The 23148-nt window shown below is 45.9% G+C and overlaps 1 protein-coding gene across 2 annotated transcripts in view; it reads right to left on the bottom strand.

Moving 5' to 3' along the window:
* ndc1 (NDC1 transmembrane nucleoporin) overlaps positions 1-23148 on the bottom strand; it is a 74457-nt gene that overhangs the window by 31950 nt on the left and 19359 nt on the right. For both annotated transcript variants that reach the window (XM_065013832.1, XM_065013833.1), the window contains exons 6-8: positions 22354-22462; positions 22189-22240; positions 21292-21424 (exon numbers count right to left, since the gene is read on the bottom strand). In XM_065013832.1, coding sequence (XP_064869904.1) covers positions 21292-21424; positions 22189-22240; positions 22354-22462 — 294 coding nt within the window. The remainder of the gene's footprint in view (positions 1-21291; positions 21425-22188; positions 22241-22353; positions 22463-23148) is intronic.

Raw genomic sequence — 23148 nt, 5'->3', positions numbered from 1 at the left:
TAGTCTGTTTATGATCATATACGCTCAGCTAACACCCTGCTGCTAGTCTGTTTATGATCATGTCATATACGCTCAGCTAACACCCTGCTGCTAGTCTGTTTATGATCATGTCCCATATACGCTCAGCTAACACCCTGCTGCTAGTCTGTTTATGATCATTTCCCATATACGCTCAGCTAACACCCTGCTGCTAGTCTGTTTATGATCATTTCCCATATACGCTCAGCTAACACCCTGCTGCTAGTCTGTTTATGATCATGTCCCATATACGCTCAGCTAACACCCTGCTGCTAGTCTGTTTATGATCATTTCCCATATACGCTCAGCTAACACCCTGCTGCTAGTCTGTTTATGATCATTTCCCATATACGCTCAGCTAACACCCTGCTGCTAGTCTGTTTATGATCATATACGCTCAGCTAACACCCTGCTGCTAGTCTGTTTATGATCATTTCCCATATACGCTCAGCTAACACCCTGCTGCTAGTCTGTATGTTCCCATATACGCTCAGCTAACACCCTGCTGCTAGTCTGTTTATGATCATTTCCCATATACGCTCAGCTAACACCCTGCTGCTAGTCTGTATGATCATTTCCCATATACGCTCAGCTAACACCCTGCTGCTAGTCTGTTTATGATCATATACGCTCAGCTAACACCCTGCTGCTAGTCTGTTTATGATCATATACGCTCAGCTAACACCCTGCTGCTAGTCTGTTTATGATCATATACGCTCAGCTAACACCCTGCTGCTAGTCTGTTTATGATCATGTCCCATATACGCTCAGCTAACACCCTGCTGCTAGTCTGTTTATGATCATTTCCATATTCGCTCAGCTAACACCCTGCTGCTAGTCTGTATGTTCCCATATACGCTCAGCTAACACCCTGCTGCTAGTTGTTTTATACGCTCAGCTAACACCCTGCTGCTAGTCTGTATGTTCCCATATACGCTGAGCTAACACCCTGCTGCTAGTCTGTTTATGATCATATACGCTCAGCTAAACCCTGCTGCTAGTCTGTTTATGATCATATACGCTCAGCTAACACCCTGCTGCTAGTCTGTTTATGATCATATACGCTCAGCTAACACCCTGCTGCTAGTCTGTTTATGATCATATACGCTCAGCTAACACCCTGCTGCCAGTCTGTTTATGATCATATACGCTCAGCTAACACCCTGCTGCTAGTCTGTTTATGATCATATACGCTCAGCTAACACCCTGCTGCTAGTCTGTTTATGATCATGTCCCATATACGCTCAGCTAACACCCTGCTGCTAGTCTGTTTATGATCATGTCCCATATACGCTCAGCTAACACCCTGCTGCTAGTCTGTTTATGATCATTTCCCATATACGCTCAGCTAACACCCTGCTGCTAGTCTGTTTATGATCATGTCCCATATACGCTCAGCTAACACCCTGCTGCTAGTCTGTTTATGATCATATACGCTCAGCTAAAACCCTGTTGCTAGTCTGTTTATGATCATATACGCTCAGCTAACACCCTGCTGCTAGTCTGTTTATGATCATATACGCTCAGCTAACACCCTGCTGCTAGTCTGTTTATGATCATGTCCCATATACGCTCAGCTAACACCCTGCTGCTAGTCTGTTTATGATCATTTCCCATATACGCTCAGCTAACACCCTGCTGCTAGTCTGTATGTTCCCATATACGCTGAGCTAACACCCTGCTGCTAGTCTGTTTATGATCATATACGCTCAGCTAAACCCTGCTGCTAGTCTGTTTATGATCATATACGCTCAGCTAACACCCTGCTGCTAGTCTGTTTATGATCATGTCCCATATACGCTCAGCTAACACCCTGCTGCTAGTCTGTTTATGATCATTTCCCATATACGCTCAGCTAACACCCTGCTGCTAGTCTGTTTATGATCATGTCCCATATACGCTCAGCTAACACCCTGCTGCTAGTCTGTTTATGATCATATACGCTCAGCTAACACCCTGCTGCTAGTCTGTATGTTCCCATATACGCTCAGCTAACACCCTGCTGCTAGTCTGTATGTTCCCATATACGCTCAGCTAACACCCTGCTGCTAGTCTGTTTATGATCATATACGCTCAGCTAACACCCTGCTGCTAGTCTGTTTATGATCATATACGCTCAGCTAAAACCCTGCTGCCAGTCTGTTTATGATCATATACGCTCAGCTAACACCCTGCTGCTAGTCTGTTTATGATCATATACGCTCAGCTAACACCCTGCTGCTAGTCTGTTTATGATCATATACGCTCAGCTAACACCCTGCTGCTAGTCTGTTTATGATCATGTCCCATATACGCTCAGCTAACACCCTGCTGCTAGTCTGTTTATGATCATTTCCCATATACGCTCAGCTAACACCCTGCTGCTAGTCTGTATGTTCCCATATACGCTCAGCTAACACCCTGCTGCTAGTCTGTATGTTCCCATATACGCTGAGCTAACACCCTGCTGCTAGTCTGTTTATGATCATATACGCTCAGCTAAAACCCTGCTGCTAGTCTGTTTATGATCATATACGCTCAGCTAACACCCTGCTGCTAGTCTGTTTATGATCATATACGCTCAGCTAACACCCTGCTGCTAGTCTGTTTATGATCATATACGCTCAGCTAACACCCTGCTGCCAGTCTGTTTATGATCATATACGCTCAGCTAACACCCTGCTGCTAGTCTGTTTATGATCATATACGCTCAGCTAACACCCTGCTGCTAGTCTGTTTATGATCATGTCCCATATACGCTCAGCTAACACCCTGCTGCTAGTCTGTTTATGATCATGTCCCATATACGCTCAGCTAACACCCTGCTGCTAGTCTGTTTATGATCATTTCCCATATACGCTCAGCTAACACCCTGCTGCTAGTCTGTTTATGATCATGTCCCATATACGCTCAGCTAACACCCTGCTGCTAGTCTGTTTATGATCATATACGCTCAGCTAAAACCCTGTTGCTAGTCTGTTTATGATCATATACGCTCAGCTAACACCCTGCTGCTAGTCTGTTTATGATCATATACGCTCAGCTAACACCCTGCTGCTAGTCTGTTTATGATCATGTCCCATATACGCTCAGCTAACACCCTGCTGCTAGTCTGTTTATGATCATTTCCCATATACGCTCAGCTAACACCCTGCTGCTAGTCTGTATGTTCCCATATACGCTGAGCTAACACCCTGCTGCTAGTCTGTTTATGATCATATACGCTCAGCTAAAACCCTGCTGCTAGTCTGTTTATGATCATATACGCTCAGCTAACACCCTGCTGCTAGTCTGTTTATGATCATGTCCCATATACGCTCAGCTAACACCCTGCTGCTAGTCTGTTTATGATCATTTCCCATATACGCTCAGCTAACACCCTGCTGCTAGTCTGTTTATGATCATGTCCCATATACGCTCAGCTAACACCCTGCTGCTAGTCTGTTTATGATCATATACGCTCAGCTAACACCCTGCTGCTAGTCTGTATGTTCCCATATACGCTCAGCTAACACCCTGCTGCTAGTCTGTATGTTCCCATATACGCTCAGCTAACACCCTGCTGCTAGTCTGTTTATGATCATATACGCTCAGCTAACACCCTGCTGCTAGTCTGTTTATGATCATATACGCTCAGCTAAAACCCTGCTGCCAGTCTGTTTATGATCATATACGCTCAGCTAACACCCTGCTGCTAGTCTGTTTATGATCATATACGCTCAGCTAACACCCTGCTGCTAGTCTGTTTATGATCATATACGCTCAGCTAACACCCTGCTGCTAGTCTGTTTATGATCACATATACGCTCAGCTAACACCCTGCTGCTAGTCTGTTTATGATCATTTCCATATACGCTCAGCTAACACCCTGCTGCTAGTCTGTTTATGATCATATACGCTCAGTTAACACCCTGCTGCTAGTCTGTATGTTCCCATATACGCTCAGCTAACACCCTGCTGCTAGTCTGTATGTTCCCATATACGCTGAGCTAACACCCTGCTGCTAGTCTGTTTATGATCATATACGCTCAGCTAAAACCCTGCTGCTAGTCTGTTTATGATCATATACGCTCAGCTAACACCCTGCTGCTAGTCTGTTTATGATCATATACGCTCAGCTAACACCCTGCTGCTAGTCTGTTTATGATCATGTCCCATATACGCTCAGCTAACACCCTGCTGCTAGTCTGTTTATGATCATTTCCATATACGCTCAGCTAACACCCTGCTGCTAGTCTGTTTATGATCATGTCCCATATACGCTCAGCTAACACCCTGCTGCTAGTCTGTTTATGATCATTTCCCATATACGCTCAGCTAACACCCTGCTGCTAGTCTGTTTATGATCATGTCCCATATACGCTCAGCTAACACCCTGCTGCTAGTCTGTTTATGATCATTTCACATATACGCTCAGCTAACACCCTGCTGCTAGTCTGTTTATGATCATGTCCCATATACGCTCAGCTAACACCCTGCTGCCAGTCTGTTTATGATCATATACGCTCAGCTAACACCCTGCTGCTAGTCTGTTTATGATCATATACGCTCAGCTAACACCCTGCTGCCAGTCTGTTTATGATCATATACGCTCAGCTAACACCCTGCTGCTAGTCTGTTTATGATCATATACGCTCAGCTAACACCCTGCTGCCAGTCTGTTTATGATCATATACGCTCAGCTAACACCCTGCTGCCAGTCTGTATGTTCCCATATACGCTCAGCTAACACCCTGCTGCTAGTCTGTTTATGATCATATACGCTCAGCTAACACCCTGCTGCCAGTCTGTTTATGATCATGTCCCATATACGCTCAGCTAACACCCTGCTGCTAGTCTGTTTATGATCATTTCCCATATACGCTCAGCTAACACCCTGCTGCTAGTCTGTTTATGATCATATACACTCAGCTAACACCCTGCTGCTAGTCTGTTTATGATCATTTCCCATATACGCTCAGCTAACACCCTGCTGCTAGTCTGTATGTTCCCATATACGCTCAGCTAACACCCTGCTGCTAGTCTGTTTATGATCATTTCCCATATACGCTCAGCTAACACCCTGCTGCTAGTCTGTATGATCATTTCCCATATACGCTCAGCTAACACCCTGCTGCTAGTCTGTTTATGATCATATACGCTCAGCTAACACCCTGCTGCTAGTCTGTATGTTCCCATATACGCTCAGCTAACACCCTGCTGCTAGTCTGTATGTTCCCATATACGCTCAGCTAACACCCTGCTGCTAGTCTGTATGTTCCCATATACGCTGAGCTAACACCCTGCTGCTAGTCTGTTTATGATCATATACGCTCAGCTAAAACCCTGCTGCTAGTCTGTTTATGATCATATACGCTCAGCTAACACCCTGCTGCTAGTCTGTTTATGATCATATACGCTCAGCTAACACCCTGCTGCTAGTCTGTTTATGATCATATACGCTCAGCTAACACCCTGCTGCCAGTCTGTTTATGATCATATACGCTCAGCTAACACCCTGCTGCTAGTCTGTTTATGATCATATACGCTCAGCTAACACCCTGCTGCTAGTCTGTTTATGATCATGTCCCATATACGCTCAGCTAACACCCTGCTGCTAGTCTGTTTATGATCATGTCCCATATACGCTCAGCTAACACCCTGCTGCTAGTCTGTTTATGATCATATACGCTCAGCTAACACCCTGCTGCTAGTCTGTTTATGATCATATACGCTCAGCTAAAACCCTGTTGCTAGTCTGTTTATGATCATATACGCTCAGCTAACACCCTGCTGCTAGTCTGTTTATGATCATATACGCTCAGCTAACACCCTGCTGCTAGTCTGTTTATGATCATGTCCCATATACGCTCAGCTAACACCCTGCTGCTAGTCTGTTTATGATCATTTCCCATATACGCTCAGCTAACACCCTGCTGCTAGTCTGTATGTTCCCATATACGCTGAGCTAACACCCTGCTGCTAGTCTGTTTATGATCATATACGCTCAGCTAAAACCCTGCTGCTAGTCTGTTTATGATCATATACGCTCAGCTAACACCCTGCTGCTAGTCTGTTTATGATCATGTCCCATATACGCTCAGCTAACACCCTGCTGCTAGTCTGTTTATGATCATGTCCCATATACGCTCAGCTAACACCCTGCTGCTAGTCTGTTTATGATCATATACGCTCAGCTAAAACCCTGTTGCTAGTCTGTTTATGATCATATACGCTCAGCTAACACCCTGCTGCTAGTCTGTTTATGATCATATACGCTCAGCTAACACCCTGCTGCTAGTCTGTTTATGATCATGTCCCATATACGCTCAGCTAACACCCTGCTGCTAGTCTGTTTATGATCATTTCCCATATACGCTCAGCTAACACCCTGCTGCTAGTCTGTATGTTCCCATATACGCTGAGCTAACACCCTGCTGCTAGTCTGTTTATGATCATATACGCTCAGCTAAAACCCTGCTGCTAGTCTGTTTATGATCATATACGCTCAGCTAACACCCTGCTGCTAGTCTGTTTATGATCATGTCCCATATACGCTCAGCTAACACCCTGCTGCTAGTCTGTTTATGATCATTTCCCATATACGCTCAGCTAACACCCTGCTGCTAGTCTGTTTATGATCATGTCCCATATACGCTCAGCTAACACCCTGCTGCTAGTCTGTTTATGATCATATACGCTCAGCTAACACCCTGCTGCTAGTCTGTATGTTCCCATATACGCTCAGCTAACACCCTGCTGCTAGTCTGTATGTTCCCATATACGCTCAGCTAACACCCTGCTGCTAGTCTGTTTATGATCATATACGCTCAGCTAACACCCTGCTGCTAGTCTGTTTATGATCATATACGCTCAGCTAAAACCCTGCTGCCAGTCTGTTTATGATCATATACGCTCAGCTAACACCCTGCTGCTAGTCTGTTTATGATCATATACGCTCAGCTAACACCCTGCTGCTAGTCTGTTTATGATCATATACGCTCAGCTAACACCCTGCTGCTAGTCTGTTTATGATCATGTCCCATATACGCTCAGCTAACACCCTGCTGCTAGTCTGTTTATGATCATTTCCCATATACGCTCAGCTAACACCCTGCTGCTAGTCTGTTTATGATCATATACGCTCAGTTAACACCCTGCTGCTAGTCTGTATGTTCCCATATACGCTCAGCTAACACCCTGCTGCTAGTCTGTATGTTCCCATATACGCTGAGCTAACACCCTGCTGCTAGTCTGTTTATGATCATATACGCTCAGCTAAACCCTGCTGCTAGTCTGTTTATGATCATATACGCTCAGCTAACACCCTGCTGCTAGTCTGTTTATGATCATATACGCTCAGCTAACACCCTGCTGCTAGTCTGTTTATGATCATGTCCCATATACGCTCAGCTAACACCCTGCTGCTAGTCTGTTTATGATCATTTCCCATATACGCTCAGCTAACACCCTGCTGCTAGTCTGTTTATGATCATGTCCCATATACGCTCAGCTAACACCCTGCTGCTAGTCTGTTTATGATCATTTCCCATATACGCTCAGCTAACACCCTGCTGCTAGTCTGTTTATGATCATGTCCCATATACGCTCAGCTAACACCCTGCTGCTAGTCTGTTTATGATCATTTCACATATACGCTCAGCTAACACCCTGCTGCTAGTCTGTTTATGATCATGTCCCATATACGCTCAGCTAACACCCTGCTGCCAGTCTGTTTATGATCATATACGCTCAGCTAACACCCTGCTGCCAGTCTGTTTATGATCATATACGCTCAGCTAACACCCTGCTGCCAGTCTGTTTATGATCATATACGCTCAGCTAACACCCTGCTGCTAGTCTGTTTATGATCATATACGCTCAGCTAACACCCTGCTGCCAGTCTGTTTATGATCATATACGCTCAGCTAACACCCTGCTGCCAGTCTGTATGTTCCCATATACGCTCAGCTAACACCCTGCTGCTAGTCTGTTTATGATCATATACGCTCAGCTAACACCCTGCTGCCAGTCTGTTTATGATCATGTCCCATATACGCTCAGCTAACACCCTGCTGCTAGTCTGTTTATGATCATTTCCCATATACGCTCAGCTAACACCCTGCTGCTAGTCTGTTTATGATCATTTCCCATATACGCTCAGCTAACACCCTGCTGCTAGTCTGTTTATGATCATATACACTCAGCTAACACCCTGCTGCTAGTCTGTTTATGATCATTTCCCATATACGCTCAGCTAACACCCTGCTGCTAGTCTGTATGTTCCCATATACGCTCAGCTAACACCCTGCTGCTAGTCTGTTTATGATCATTTCCCATATACGCTCAGCTAACACCCTGCTGCTAGTCTGTATGATCATTTCCCATATACGCTCAGCTAACACCCTGCTGCTAGTCTGTTTATGATCATATACGCTCAGCTAACACCCTGCTGCTAGTCTGTTTATGATCATATACGCTCAGCTAACACCCTGCTGCTAGTCTGTTTATGATCATGTCCCATATACGCTCAGCTAACACCCTGCTGCTAGTCTGTTTATGATCATTTCCCATATTCGCTCAGCTAACACCCTGCTGCTAGTCTGTATGTTCCCATATACGCTCAGCTAACACCCTGCTGCTAGTCTGTATGTTCCCATATACGCTCAGCTAACACCCTGCTGCTAGTCTGTATGTTCCCATATACGCTGAGCTAACACCCTGCTGCTAGTCTGTTTATGATCATATACGCTCAGCTAAAACCCTGCTGCTAGTCTGTTTATGATCATATACGCTCAGCTAACACCCTGCTGCTAGTCTGTTTATGATCATATACGCTCAGCTAACACCCTGCTGCCAGTCTGTTTATGATCATATACGCTCAGCTAACACCCTGCTGCCAGTCTGTTTATGATCATATACGCTCAGCTAACACCCTGCTGCTAGTCTGTTTATGATCATATACGCTCAGCTAACACCCTGCTGCTAGTCTGTTTATGATCATGTCCCATATACGCTCAGCTAACACCCTGCTGCTAGTCTGTTTATGATCATGTCCCATATACGCTCAGCTAACACCCTGCTGCTAGTCTGTTTATGATCATTTCCCATATACGCTCAGCTAACACCCTGCTGCTAGTCTGTTTATGATCATGTCCCATATACGCTCAGCTAACACCCTGCTGCTAGTCTGTTTATGATCATATACGCTCAGCTAACACCCTGCTGCTAGTCTGTTTATGATCATATACGCTCAGCTAAAACCCTGTTGCTAGTCTGTTTATGATCATATACGCTCAGCTAACACCCTGCTGCTAGTCTGTTTATGATCATATACGCTCAGCTAACACCCTGCTGCTAGTCTGTTTATGATCATGTCCCATATACGCTCAGCTAACACCCTGCTGCTAGTCTGTTTATGATCATTTCCCATATACGCTCAGCTAACACCCTGCTGCTAGTCTGTATGTTCCCATATACGCTGAGCTAACACCCTGCTGCTAGTCTGTTTATGATCATATACGCTCAGCTAAAACCCTGCTGCTAGTCTGTTTATGATCATATACGCTCAGCTAACACCCTGCTGCTAGTCTGTTTATGATCATGTCCCATATACGCTCAGCTAACACCCTGCTGCTAGTCTGTTTATGATCATGTCCCATATACGCTCAGCTAACACCCTGCTGCTAGTCTGTTTATGATCATATACGCTCAGCTAACACCCTGCTGCTAGTCTGTATGTTCCCATATACGCTCAGCTAACACCCTGCTGCTAGTCTGTATGTTCCCATATACGCTCAGCTAACACCCTGCTGCTAGTCTGTTTATGATCATATACGCTCAGCTAACAACCTGCTGCTAGTCTGTTTATGATCATATACGCTCAGCTAAAACCCTGCTGCCAGTCTGTTTATGATCATATACGCTCAGCTAACACCCTGCTGCCAGTCTGTTTATGATCATATACGCTCAGCTAACACCCTGCTGCCAGTCTGTATGTTCCCATATACGCTCAGCTAACACCCTGCTGCTAGTCTGTTTATGATCATATACGCTCAGCTAACACCCTGCTGCCAGTCTGTTTATGATCATATACGCTCAGCTAACACCCTGCTGCCAGTCTGTTTATGATCATATACGCTCAGCTAAAACCCTGCTGCCAGTCTGTTTATGATCATATACGCTCAGCTAACACCCTGCTGCTAGTCTGTTTATGATCATATACGCTCAGCTAACACCCTGCTGCTAGTCTGTTTATGATCATTTCCCATATACGCTCAGCTAACACCCTGCTGCTAGTCTGTTTATGATCATTTCCCATATACGCTCAGCTAACACCCTGCTGCTAGTCTGTATGATCATTTCCCATATACGCTCAGCTAACACCCTGCTGCCAGTCTGTTTATGATCATATACGCTCAGCTAACACCCTGCTGCTAGTCTGTTTATGATCATGTCCCATATACGCTCAGCTAACACCCTGCTGCTAGTCTGTTTATGATCATTTCCCATATACGCTCAGCTAACACCCTGCTGCTAGTCTGTTTATGATCATATACGCTCAGTTAACACCCTGCTGCTAGTCTGTATGTTATATACATCAGCTAACACCCTGCTGCTAGTCTGTATGTTCCCATATACGCTGAGCTAACACCCTGCTGCTAGTCTGTTTATGATCATATACGCTCAGCTAAAACCCTGCTGCTAGTCTGTTTATGATCATATACGCTCAGCTAACACCCTGCTGCTAGTCTGTTTATGATCATATACGCTCAGCTAACACCCTGCTGCTAGTCTGTTTATGATCATGTCCCATATACGCTCAGCTAACACCCTGCTGCTAGTCTGTTTATGATCATTTCCCATATACGCTCAGCTAACACCCTGCTGCTAGTCTGTTTATGATCATGTCCCATATACGCTCAGCTAACACCCTGCTGCTAGTCTGTTTATGATCATTTCCATATACGCTCAGCTAACACCCTGCTGCTAGTCTGTTTATGATCATGTCCCATATACGCTCAGCTAACACCCTGCTGCTAGTCTGTTTATGATCATATACGCTCAGCTAACACCCTGCTGCTAGTCTGTTTATGATCATATACGCTCAGCTAAAACCCTGTTGCTAGTCTGTTTATGATCATATACGCTCAGCTAACACCCTGCTGCTAGTCTGTTTATGATCATGTCCCATATACGCTCAGCTAACACCCTGCTGCTAGTCTGTTTATGATCATTTCCCATATCTGTAACACCCTGCTGCTAGTCATGTTCCCATATACGCTGAGCTAACACCCTGCTGCTAGTCTGTTTATGATCATATACGCTCAGCTAAAACCCTGCTGCTAGTCTGTTTATGATCATATACGCTCAGCTAACACCCTGCTGCTAGTCTGTTTATGATCATGTCCCATATACGCTCAGCTAACACCCTGCTGCTAGTCTGTTTATGATCATGTCCCATATACGCTCAGCTAACACCCTGCTGCTAGTCTGTTTATGATCATATACGCTCAGCTAACACCCTGCTGCTAGTCTGTATGTTCCCATATACGCTCAGCTAACACCCTGCTGCTAGTCTGTATGTTCCCATATACGCTCAGCTAACACCCTGCTGCTAGTCTGTTTATGATCATATACGCTCAGCTAACAACCTGCTGCTAGTCTGTTTATGATCATATACGCTCAGCTAAAACCCTGCTGCCAGTCTGTTTATGATCATATACGCTCAGCTAACACCCTGCTGCTAGTCTGTTTATGATCATATACGCTCAGCTAACACCCTGCTGCTAGTCTGTTTATGATCATATACGCTCAGCTAACACCCTGCTGCTAGTCTGTTTATGATCATGTCCCATATACGCTCAGCTAACACCCTGCTGCTAGTCTGTTTATGATCATTTCCCATATACGCTCAGCTAACACCCTGCTGCTAGTCTGTTTATGATCATATACGCTCAGTTAACACCCTGCTGCTAGTCTGTATGTTCCCATATACGCTCAGCTAACACCCTGCTGCTAGTCTGTATGTTCCCATATACGCTGAGCTAACACCCTGCTGCTAGTCTGTTTATGATCATATACGCTCAGCTAAAACCCTGCTGCTAGTCTGTTTATGATCATATACGCTCAGCTAACACCCTGCTGCTAGTCTGTTTATGATCATATACGCTCAGCTAACACCCTGCTGCTAGTCTGTTTATGATCATGTCCCATATACGCTCAGCTAACACCCTGCTGCTAGTCTGTTTATGATCATTTCCCATATACGCTCAGCTAACACCCTGCTGCTAGTCTGTTTATGATCATGTCCCATATACGCTCAGCTAACACCCTGCTGCTAGTCTGTTTATGATCATTTCCCATATACGCTCAGCTAACACCCTGCTGCTAGTCTGTTTATGATCATGTCCCATATACGCTCAGCTAACACCCTGCTGCTAGTCTGTATGTTCCCATATATGCTCAGCTAACACCCTGCTGCTAGTCTGTTTATGATCATATACGCTCAGCTAACACCCTGCTGCTAGTCTGTTTATGATCATATACGCTCAGCTAACACCCTGCTGCCAGTCTGTTTATGATCATATACGCTCAGCTAACACCCTGCTGCTAGTCTGTTTATGATCATATACGCTCAGCTAACACCCTGCTGCCAGTCTGTTTATGATCATATACGCTCAGATAACACCCTGCTGCTAGTCTGTTTATGATCATATACGCTCAGCTAACACCCTGCTGCCAGTCTGTTTATGATCATATACGCTCAGCTAACACCCTGCTGCCAGTCTGTATGTTCCCATATACGCTCAGCTAACACCCTGCTGCTAGTCTGTTTATGATCATATACGCTCAGCTAACACCCTGCTGCCAGTCTGTTTATGATCATATACGCTCAGCTAACACCCTGCTGCCAGTCTGTTTATGATCATATACGCTCAGCTAACACCCTGCTGCTAGTCTGTTTATGATCATGTCCCATATACGCTCAGCTAACACCCTGCTGCCAGTCTGTTTATGATCATATACGCTCAGCTAACACCCTGCTGCCAGTCTGTTTATGATCATATACGCTCAGCTAAAACCCTGCTGCCAGTCTGTTTATGATCATATACGCTCAGCTAACACCCTGCTGCTAGTCTGTTTATGATCATATACGCTCAGCTAACACCCTGCTGCTAGTCTGTTTATGATCATTTCCCATATACGCTCAGCTAACACCCTGCTGCTAGTCTGTTTATGATCATATACGCTCAGCTAAAACCCTGCTGCCAGTCTGTTTATGATCATATACGCTCAGCTAACACCCTGCTGCTAGTCTGTTTATGATCATATACGCTCAGCTAACACCCTGCTGCTAGTCTGTTTATGATCATTTCCCATATACGCTCAGCTAACACCCTGCTGCTAGTCTGTTTATGATCATTTCCCATATACGCTCAGCTAACACCCTGCTGCTAGTCTGTATGATCATTTCCCATATACGCTCAGCTAACACCCTGCTGCCAGTCTGTTTATGATCATATACGCTCAGCTAACACCCTGCTGCTAGTCTGTTTATGATCATGTCCCATATACGCTCAGCTAACACCCTGCTGCTAGTCTGTTTATGATCATTTCCCATATACGCTCAGCTAACACCCTGCTGCTAGTCTGTTTATGATCATATACGCTCAGTTAACACCCTGCTGCTAGTCTGTATGTTCCCATATACGCTCAGCTAACACCCTGCTGCTAGTCTGTATGTTCCCATATACGCTGAGCTAACACCCTGCTGCTAGTCTGTTTATGATCATATACGCTCAGCTAAAACCCTGCTGCTAGTCTGTTTATGATCATATACGCTCAGCTAACACCCTGCTGCTAGTCTGTTTATGATCATATACGCTCAGCTAACACCCTGCTGCTAGTCTGTTTATGATCATGTCCCATATACGCTCAGCTAACACCCTGCTGCTAGTCTGTTTATGATCATTTCCCATATACGCTCAGCTAACACCCTGCTGCTAGTCTGTTTATGATCATGTCCCATATACGCTCAGCTAACACCCTGCTGCTAGTCTGTTTATGATCATTTCCATATACGCTCAGCTAACACCCTGCTGCTAGTCTGTTTATGATCATGTCCCATATACGCTCAGCTAACACCCTGCTGCTAGTCTGTATGTTCCCATATACGCTCAGCTAACACCCTGCTGCTAGTCTGTTTATGATCATATACGCTCAGCTAACACCCTGCTGCCAGTCTGTTTATGATCATATACGCTCAGCTAACACCCTGCTGCCAGTCTGTTTATGATCATATACGCTCAGCTAACACCCTGCTGCCAGTCTGTTTATGATCATATACGCTCAGCTAACACCCTGCTGCCAGTCTGTATGTTCCCATATACGCTCAGCTAACACCCTGCTGCTAGTCTGTTTATGATCATATACGCTCAGCTAACACCCTGCTGCCAGTCTGTTTATGATCATATACGCTCAGCTAACACCCTGCTGCCAGTCTGTTTATGATCATATACGCTCAGCTAACACCCTGCTGCTAGTCTGTTTATGATCATGTCCCATATACGCTCAGCTAACACCCTGCTGCCAGTCTGTTTATGATCATATACGCTCAGCTAACACCCTGCTGCCAGTCTGTTTATGATCATATACGCTCAGCTAAAACCCTGCTGCCAGTCTGTTTATGATCATATACGCTCAGCTAACACCCTGCTGCTAGTCTGTTTATGATCATATACGCTCAGCTAACACCCTGCTGCTAGTCTGTTTATGATCATTTCCCATATACGCTCAGCTAACACCCTGCTGCTAGTCTGTTTATGATCATATACGCTCAGCTAAAACCCTGCTGCCAGTCTGTTTATGATCATATACGCTCAGCTAACACCCTGCTGCTAGTCTGTTTATGATCATATACGCTCAGCTAACACCCTGCTGCTAGTCTGTTTATGATCATTTCCCATATACGCTCAGCTAACACCCTGCTGCTAGTCTGTTTATGATCATTTCCCATATACGCTCAGCTAACACCCTGCTGCTAGTCTGTATGATCATTTCCCATATACGCTCAGCTAACACCCTGCTGCCAGTCTGTTTATGATCATATACGCTCAGCTAAAACCCTGCTGCTAGTCTGTTTATGATCATATACGCTCAGCTAAAACCCTGCTGCCAGTCTGTATGTTCCCATATACGCTCAGCTAACACCCTGCTGCCAGTCTGTTTATGATCATATACGCTCAGCTAACACCCTGCTGCCAGTCTGTTTATGATCATATACGCTCAGCTAACACCCTGCTGCTAGTCTGTTTATGATCATGTCCCATATACGCTCAGCTAACACCCTGCTGCCAGTCTGTTTATGATCATATACGCTCAGCTAACACCCTGCTGCCAGTCTGTTTATAATCATGTCCCATATACGCTCAGCTAACACCCTGCTGCTAGTCTGTATGTTCCCATATACGCTCAGCTAACACCCTGCTGCCAGTCTGTTTATGATCATATACGCTCAGCTAACACCCTGCTGCCAGTCTGTTTATAATCATGTCCCATATACGCTCAGCTAACACCCTGCTGCTAGTCTGTTTATGATCATATACGCTCAGCTAACACCCTGCTGCTAGTCTGTTTACGCTCAGCTAACACCCTGCTGCCAGTCTGTTTATGATCATATACGCTCAGCTAACACCCTGCTGCCAGTCTGTTTATGATCATATACGCTCAGCTAACACCCTGCTGCTAGTCTGTTTATGATCATTTCCCATATACGCTCAGCTAACACCCTGCTGCCAGTCTGTTTATGATCATATACGCTCAGCTAACACCCTGCTGCCAGTCTGTTTATGATCATATACGCTCAGCTAACACCCTGCTGCTAGTCTGTTTATGATCATATACGCTCAGCTAACACCCTGCTGCTAGTCTGTTTATGATCATATACGCTCAGCTAACACCCTGCTGCCAGTCTGTTTATGATCATATACGCTCAGCTAACACCCTGCTGCTAGTCTGTATGTTCATATTCAGCTAACACCCTGCTGCCAGTCTGTTTATGATCATATACGCTCAGCTAACACCCTGCTGCCAGTCTGTTTATGATCATATACGCTCAGCTAACACCCTGCTGCCAGTCTGTTTATGATCATATACGCTCAGCTAACACCCTGCTGCCAGTCTGTTTATGATCATATACGCTCAGCTAACACCCTGCTGCCAGTCTGTTTATGATCATATACGCTCAGCTAACACCCTGCTGCCAGTCTGTTTATGATCATATACACTCAGCTAACACCCTGCTGCTAGTCTGTATGTTCCCATATACGCTCAGCTAACACCCTGCTGCCAGTCTGTTTATGATCATATACGCTCAGCTAACACCCTGCTGCCAGTCTGTTTATGATCATATACGCTCAGCTAACACCCTGCTGCCAGTCTGTTTATGATCATATACGCTCAGCTAACACCCTGCTGCCAGTCTGTTTATGATCATATACGCTCAGCTAACACCCTGCTGCCAGTCTGTTTATAATCATGTCCCATATACGCTCAGCTAACACCCTGCTGCCAGTCTGTTTATGATCATATACGCTCAGCTAACACCCTGCTGCCAGTCTGTTTATGATCATATACGCTCAGCTAACACCCTGCTGCCAGTCTGTTTATGATCATATACGCTCAGCTAACACCCTGCTGCTAGTCTGTTTATGATCTTGTCCCAGTAAGGTCTACACCCTGCTGCCAGTCTGTTTATGATCTTGTCCCAGTAAGGTGTACACCCTGCTGCCAGTCTGTTTATGATCTTGTCCCAGTAAGGTCTACACCCTGCTGCCAGTCTGTTTATGATCTTGTCCCAGTAAGGTCTACACCCTGCTGCCAGTCTGTTTATGATCATATACGCTCAGCTAACACCCTGCTGCCAGTCTGTTTATGATCTTGTCCCAGTAAGGTCTACACCCTGCTGCCAGTCTGTTTATGATCTTGTCCCAGTAAGGTCTACACCCTGCTGCCAGTCTGTTTATGATCTTGTCCCAGTAAGGTCTACACCCTGCTGCCAGTCTGTTTATGATCTTGTCCCAGTAAGGTCTACACCCTGCTGCCAGTCTGTTTATGATCTTGTCCCAGTAAGGTCTACACCCTGCTGCCAGTCTGTTTATGATCTTGTCCCAGTAAGGTCTACACCCTGCTGCCAGTCTGTTTATGATCTTGTCCCAGTAAGGTCTACACCCTGCTGCCAGTCTGTTTATGATCTTGTCCCAGTAAGGTCTACACCCTGCTGCCAGTCTGTTTATGATCTTGTCCCAGTAAGGTCTACACCCTGCTGCCAGTCTGTTTATGATCTTGTCCCAGTAAGGTCACACCCTGCTGCCAGTCTGTTTATGATCTTGTCCCAGTAAGGTCTACACCCTGCTGCCAGTCTGTTTATGATCTTGTCCCAGTAAGGTCTACACCCTGCTGCCAGTCTGTTTATGATCTTGTCCCAGTAAGGTCTACACCCTGCTGCCAGTCTGTTTATGATCTTGTCCCAGTAAGGTCTACACCCTGCTGCCAGTCTGTTTATGATCTTGTCCCAGTAAGGTCTACACCCTGCTGCCAGTCTGTTTATGATCTTGTCCCAGTAAGGTCTACACCCTGCTGCCAGTCTCCATTTGGTTATCATGCCATGTATTAGAATCTGTATAATAATATCATTTAGACTATTCCTTACAATTACACTGCATTCATTTCCGTTTTCTAAAGTAGGCCTGTCATTTGAATAATTATTTTTACATCTCAAAATAAGACGTTATTTACAATGACGGCCAAAAGGCCTCCTGCGGGGACGGGGCTGGGATTAAAAATACAAATATAGGACAAAACACAGACACAAGAGAGACACCACTACAGAAAGAGACCTAAAGACAACATGGCATCAACACAAGAGAGACACCACTACAGGAAGAGACCTAAAGACAACATGGCATCAACACAAGATGACAACATGGCATCAACACAAGATGACAACATGGCATCAACACAAGATGACAACATGGCATCAACACAAGATGACAACATGGCATCAACACAAGATGACAACATGGCATCAACACAAGATGACAACATGGCATCAACACAAGATGACAACATGGCATCAACACAAGAGAGACACCACTACAGAAAGAGACCTAAAGACAACATGGCATCAACACAAGATGACAACATGGCATCAACACAAGATGACAACATGGCATCAACACAAGATGACAACACAAGAGACAACATGGCATCAACACAAGATGACAACATGGCATCAACACAAGATGACAACATGGCATCAACACAAGATGACAACATGGCATCAACACAAGATGACAACATGGCATCAACACAAGATGACAACATGGTACACACATTATTGGTCACAGACAACATGGCATCAACACAAGATGACAACATGGCATCAACACAAGATGACAACATGGCATCAACACAAGATGACAACATGGTACACACATTATTGGTCACAGACAACATGGCATCAACACAAGATGACAACATGGTACACACATTATTGGTCACAGACAACATGGCATCAACACAAGATGACAACATGGTACACACATTATTGGTCACAGACAACATGGCATCAACACAAGATGACAACATGGTACACACATTATTGGTCACAGACAACATGGCATCAACACAAGATGACAACATGGTACACACATTATTGGTCACAGACAACAGCACAAAGGCCAAGAAGGTAGAGACAACAATAGATCACACAAAGCAGCCACAACTGTCAGTAAGAGTGTCCATGATTGAGTCTTTGAATGAAGAGATGGAGATAAAACTGTCCAGTTTGAGTGTTTGTTGCAGCTCGTTCCAGTCGCTAGCTGCAGCGAACTGAACAGAGGAGCGACCCAGGGATGTGTTCGCTTTGGGGACCTTTAACTGAATGTGACTGGCAGAACGGGTGTTGTATGTGGAGGATGAGGGCTGCAGTAGATATCTCAGGTAGCGGGGAGTGAGGTCTAAGGTTTTTTTTATAAATAAGCATCAACCAGTGGGTCTTGTGACGGGTATACAGAGATGACCAGTTTACAGAGGAGTATAGAGTGCAGTGATGTGTCCTATAAGGAGCATTGGTGACAAATCTGATGGCCGAATGGTAAAGAACATCTAGCCGCTCGAGAGCACCCTGAACTGCCGATCTATAAATTATGTCTCCATAATCTAGCATGGGTAGGATGGTCATCTGAATCAGGGTTAGTTTGGCAGCTGGGGTGAAAGAGGAGCGATTACGATAGAGGAAACCAAGTCTAGATTTAACTTTAGCCTGCAACTTTGATATGTGCTGAGAGAAGGACAGTGTCCCGTCTAGCCATACTCCCAAGTACTTGTATGCGGTGACTACCTCCAGCTCTAAACCCTCAGAGGTAGTAATCACACCTGTGGGGAGAGGGGCATTCTTCTTACCAAACCACATGACCTTTGTTTTGGAGGTGTTCAGAACAAGGTTAAGGGCAGAGAAAGCTTATTGGACACTAAGAAAGCTTTGTTGTAGAGCGTTTAACACCAAATCCATGGAGGGGCCAGCTGAGTATAAGACTGTATCATCTGCATATAAATGGCTGAGAGAGCTTCCTACCACCTGAGCTATGTTGTTGATGTAAACTGAGAAGAAAGTGGGGCCTAGAATCGAGCCTTGGGGTACACCCTTAGTGACAGGTTGTGGCTGAGACAGCAGATGTTCTGACTTTATACACTGCACTCTTTGAGAGAGAGGTAGTTAGCAGACCAGGCCAAAGACCCCTTAGAGACACCAATACTCCTAAGCCGGCCCACAAGAATGGAATGGTGTACCGTATCAAAAGCTTTGGCCAAGTCAATAAAAACAGCAGCACAATAATTGCTTAGAATCAAGGGCAATGGTGACATCATTGAGGACCATTAAGGTTACAGTGACACATCCATAACCCGAGTGGAAAGCAGATTGCATACCAGAGAGAATACTATAGACATCAAGAAAGACAGTTAGTTGATTATTGACAAGTTTTTCCAACACTTTTGATAAACAGGGCAAAATAGAAATAGTCCTTTAACAGTTAGGTTCAAATTGATCTCTCCCTTTTAAATAAAGGACGAACTGTGGCTGCCTTCCAAGCAACAGGAACCTCCCCAGAGAGGAGAGCCGGTTAAAAAGGTCAGAGATGAAAATGGTCTGGGATGTAGGCCAATTGATTAATCAGTTAATTCCCAACCCTGTAGGCAGTCCCCCCACAGAGGGGGCAGTCCCCACCGCCACCCCCCCACAGAGCAATAGAGTGATGTTTTGTACAAGGTGAAGGTTAGGAGGAGGAGGGCCAGAGGTTAGGGTCAGGTCCTGAGGAGCAGTACAGTGATGTACAGTACCAGGTGAGGGTTAGGAGGATGAGGGTCAGAGGTTAGGGTCAGGTCCTGAGGAGCAGTACAGTGATGTACAGTACCAGGTGAGGGTTAGGAGGATGAGGGTCAGAGGTTAGGGTCAGGTCCTGAGGAGCAGTACAGTGATGTACAGTACCAGGTGAGGGTTAGGAGGATGAGGGTCAGAGGTTAGGGTCAGGTCCTGAGGAGCAGTACAGTGATGTACAGTACCAGGTGAGGGTTAGGAGGATGAGGGTCAGAGGTTAGGGTCAGGTCCTGAGGAGCAGTACAGTGATGTACAGTACCAGGTGAGGGTTAGGAGGATGAGGGTCAGAGGTTAGGGTCAGGTCCTGAGGAGCAGTACAGTGATGTACAGTACCAGGTGAGGGTTAGGAGGATGAGGGTCAGAGGTTAGGGTCAGGTCCTGAGGAGCAGTACAGTGATGTACAGTACCAGGTGAGGGTTAGGAGGATGAGGGTCAGAGGTTAGGGTCAGGTCCTGAGGAGCAGTACAGTGATGTACAGTACCAGGTGAGGGTTAGGAGGATGAGGGTCAGAGGTTAGGGTCAGGTCCTGAGGAGCAGTACAGTGAAGGTTACGCTCTGATCAGACCGACAGCGTCATTTAATCAATTCTACGTAATAACTACTGCAGTCAAACTTATTTCATTATCTAATCCAACAATGTTGACTGGAGGTGTGTGCAACAAAAGTTCAACATTCACCCTTTTGCTACTATTTCTGTCAAGTCTACTCGTACAGTTTGATACGATGAATCCAACGTACGCACCAAGCAGAACGTACCGCACCTGCCTCTGCAAGGCAAACGCAGCGTTCCAATCTGGTGTACCAGAAACCAGAAACGCAACGCGGCTGTCGGTCTGCTCGAGGCGTTATAGAGGGGTCAGGGGAGTTATATGTACCTCGGTAACAAAGATCCTGAAGAGCAGCACTGTGATGTACCAGGTGAGGAGGAGGAAGGTCCCACTGATCCACAGGTGGTACAGGAGGGACAGGTCCAATAGACTAGACACACTGTCCAGGGAATGGATTGAACTGGGAGGGGGAGACCAGAACACTTCTGTCATCTGTTTTGATGCATGTACCATTCCATGTTGACATCAACAGTCCAGTATCCATGGAAACTCAACGTAGGACTGAAAATACATTAGGAAAGGAATATGAGGAGTATGAGGAGTCCCCTAGCAGTCGAGGGGGTGGGGGTCAGCTGCCTAGCAGTTGAGGGGGGGGGGTCAGCTGCCTAGCAGTCGAGGGGGTGGGGGTCAGCTGCAGCAGGAGGGGGTGGGGGGTCAGCTGCCGAGGGGATGGGGGTCAGCTGCCTAGCAGTCAAGGGGGTGGGGGGGTCAGCTGCTAGCAGTCAAGGGGGTGCCGAGGGGTGGGGGGGTCAGCTGCCGAGGGGGTGGGGGGTCAGCTGCCGAGCAGTCGGGGGGTCAGCTGCCTAGCAGTCGAGGGGGTCAGCTGCCTAGCAGTCGAGGGGGTCAGCTGCCTAGCAGTCAAGGGGGTCAGCTGCCTAGCAGTCGAGGGGGTCAGCTTCCTAGCAGTAGAGGGGGTCAGCTACCTAGCAGTAGAGGGGGTGGGGGGGGCAGATTTAAATAATACTGTGAGGTTAACCTGTTGATGTTGAGTCAGAGGGGGTTAATGACTGTGGGGGGCTGTTGATGTTGAGGTCAAGGGGGGTAATAATACTGTGAGGTTAACCTGTTGATGTTGAGGTCAAGGGGGGGTAATAATACTGTGAGGTTAACCTGTTGATGTTGAGGTCAAGGGGCGGGGGGGGGTAATAATACTGTGAGGTTAACCTGTTGATGTTGAGGTCAAGGGTTTTACAGATCCAGGCTCGTGGTGCATATCCTGAAAGACAGGGAGATAAACATCAATATCTTTTGACTACAGAACAGAGAGAGCCTGAACAGGGAGACAACCCACTGAATAGCTCGTACACAAAGCCATGCCTGACTCCTTACCCATGAAGAAATACAACAGGAGGAAGCTCCTGAGACAGTAGAGAGCCTGAACAGCACTGGCCTTCACCACCAGAGGCAGAGCTCCCTTGAAGCGGAGGTACTTGTATTGCTGAAACATGAAAGCAGAGCAGTGGAGGCTGCTGAGGGGAGGAGGGCTCATGATAAGGTCTGGAATGGAGTAAATGGAATCAAACAAAGACGTGGTTTCCATGGTTTCCATGAGGTCGATTCCATCGACTCCATTCCAGACCTCCTTATGAGCCGTCCTCCCCTCAGCAGCTTGAGGAGAACATGGCACTTCCTGATGTCTCATAACATAGTGCTATCAAAGGTCACAGAAACTATAATACCCAACAGTAGTAGACATTGATGGGTTATGTTCAGTAGAGCGCACTGTTGGAAAACTGTGCAACAATTATGCAACTGAAAACAATATTCCACGTTGTTATCGGACAGATTCCGGTAGCACCTCTGTGTTTCACTTTCAACATGTTGTATCTACTGAACACAACCCAGCAGTGTAGCAGTCATCCATTATTTTGTAGTTTTATACACTGGGCGTTTCTCTGGGACAGGAGATCTCCCTACCTGGGCCCAGTTTCCCCGATAGAGCTTAAGCTTGCAAGTGTTTTAACGATGCAGCGTTCCTACAACGGACGATTATGTAGCATGAGTTTCACAAAACACCACGCAGAGAACGTTCGCCATGCGTCAAAACTGATGCCAGATCAGCTCCTAGAGAGATATTACCACTTAACGGCTGCCGCAAACAGAGGCAACTTCTTCTAATGCACA

This window comes from Oncorhynchus nerka, linkage group LG9b, assembly GCF_034236695.1.
Source record: "Oncorhynchus nerka isolate Pitt River linkage group LG9b, Oner_Uvic_2.0, whole genome shotgun sequence".
In the NCBI taxonomy this organism is placed as follows: domain Eukaryota; kingdom Metazoa; phylum Chordata; class Actinopteri; order Salmoniformes; family Salmonidae; genus Oncorhynchus; species Oncorhynchus nerka.
Note: the sequence above shows the minus strand (reverse complement) of the source record. Positions and strands in the feature narration are given on the sequence as shown.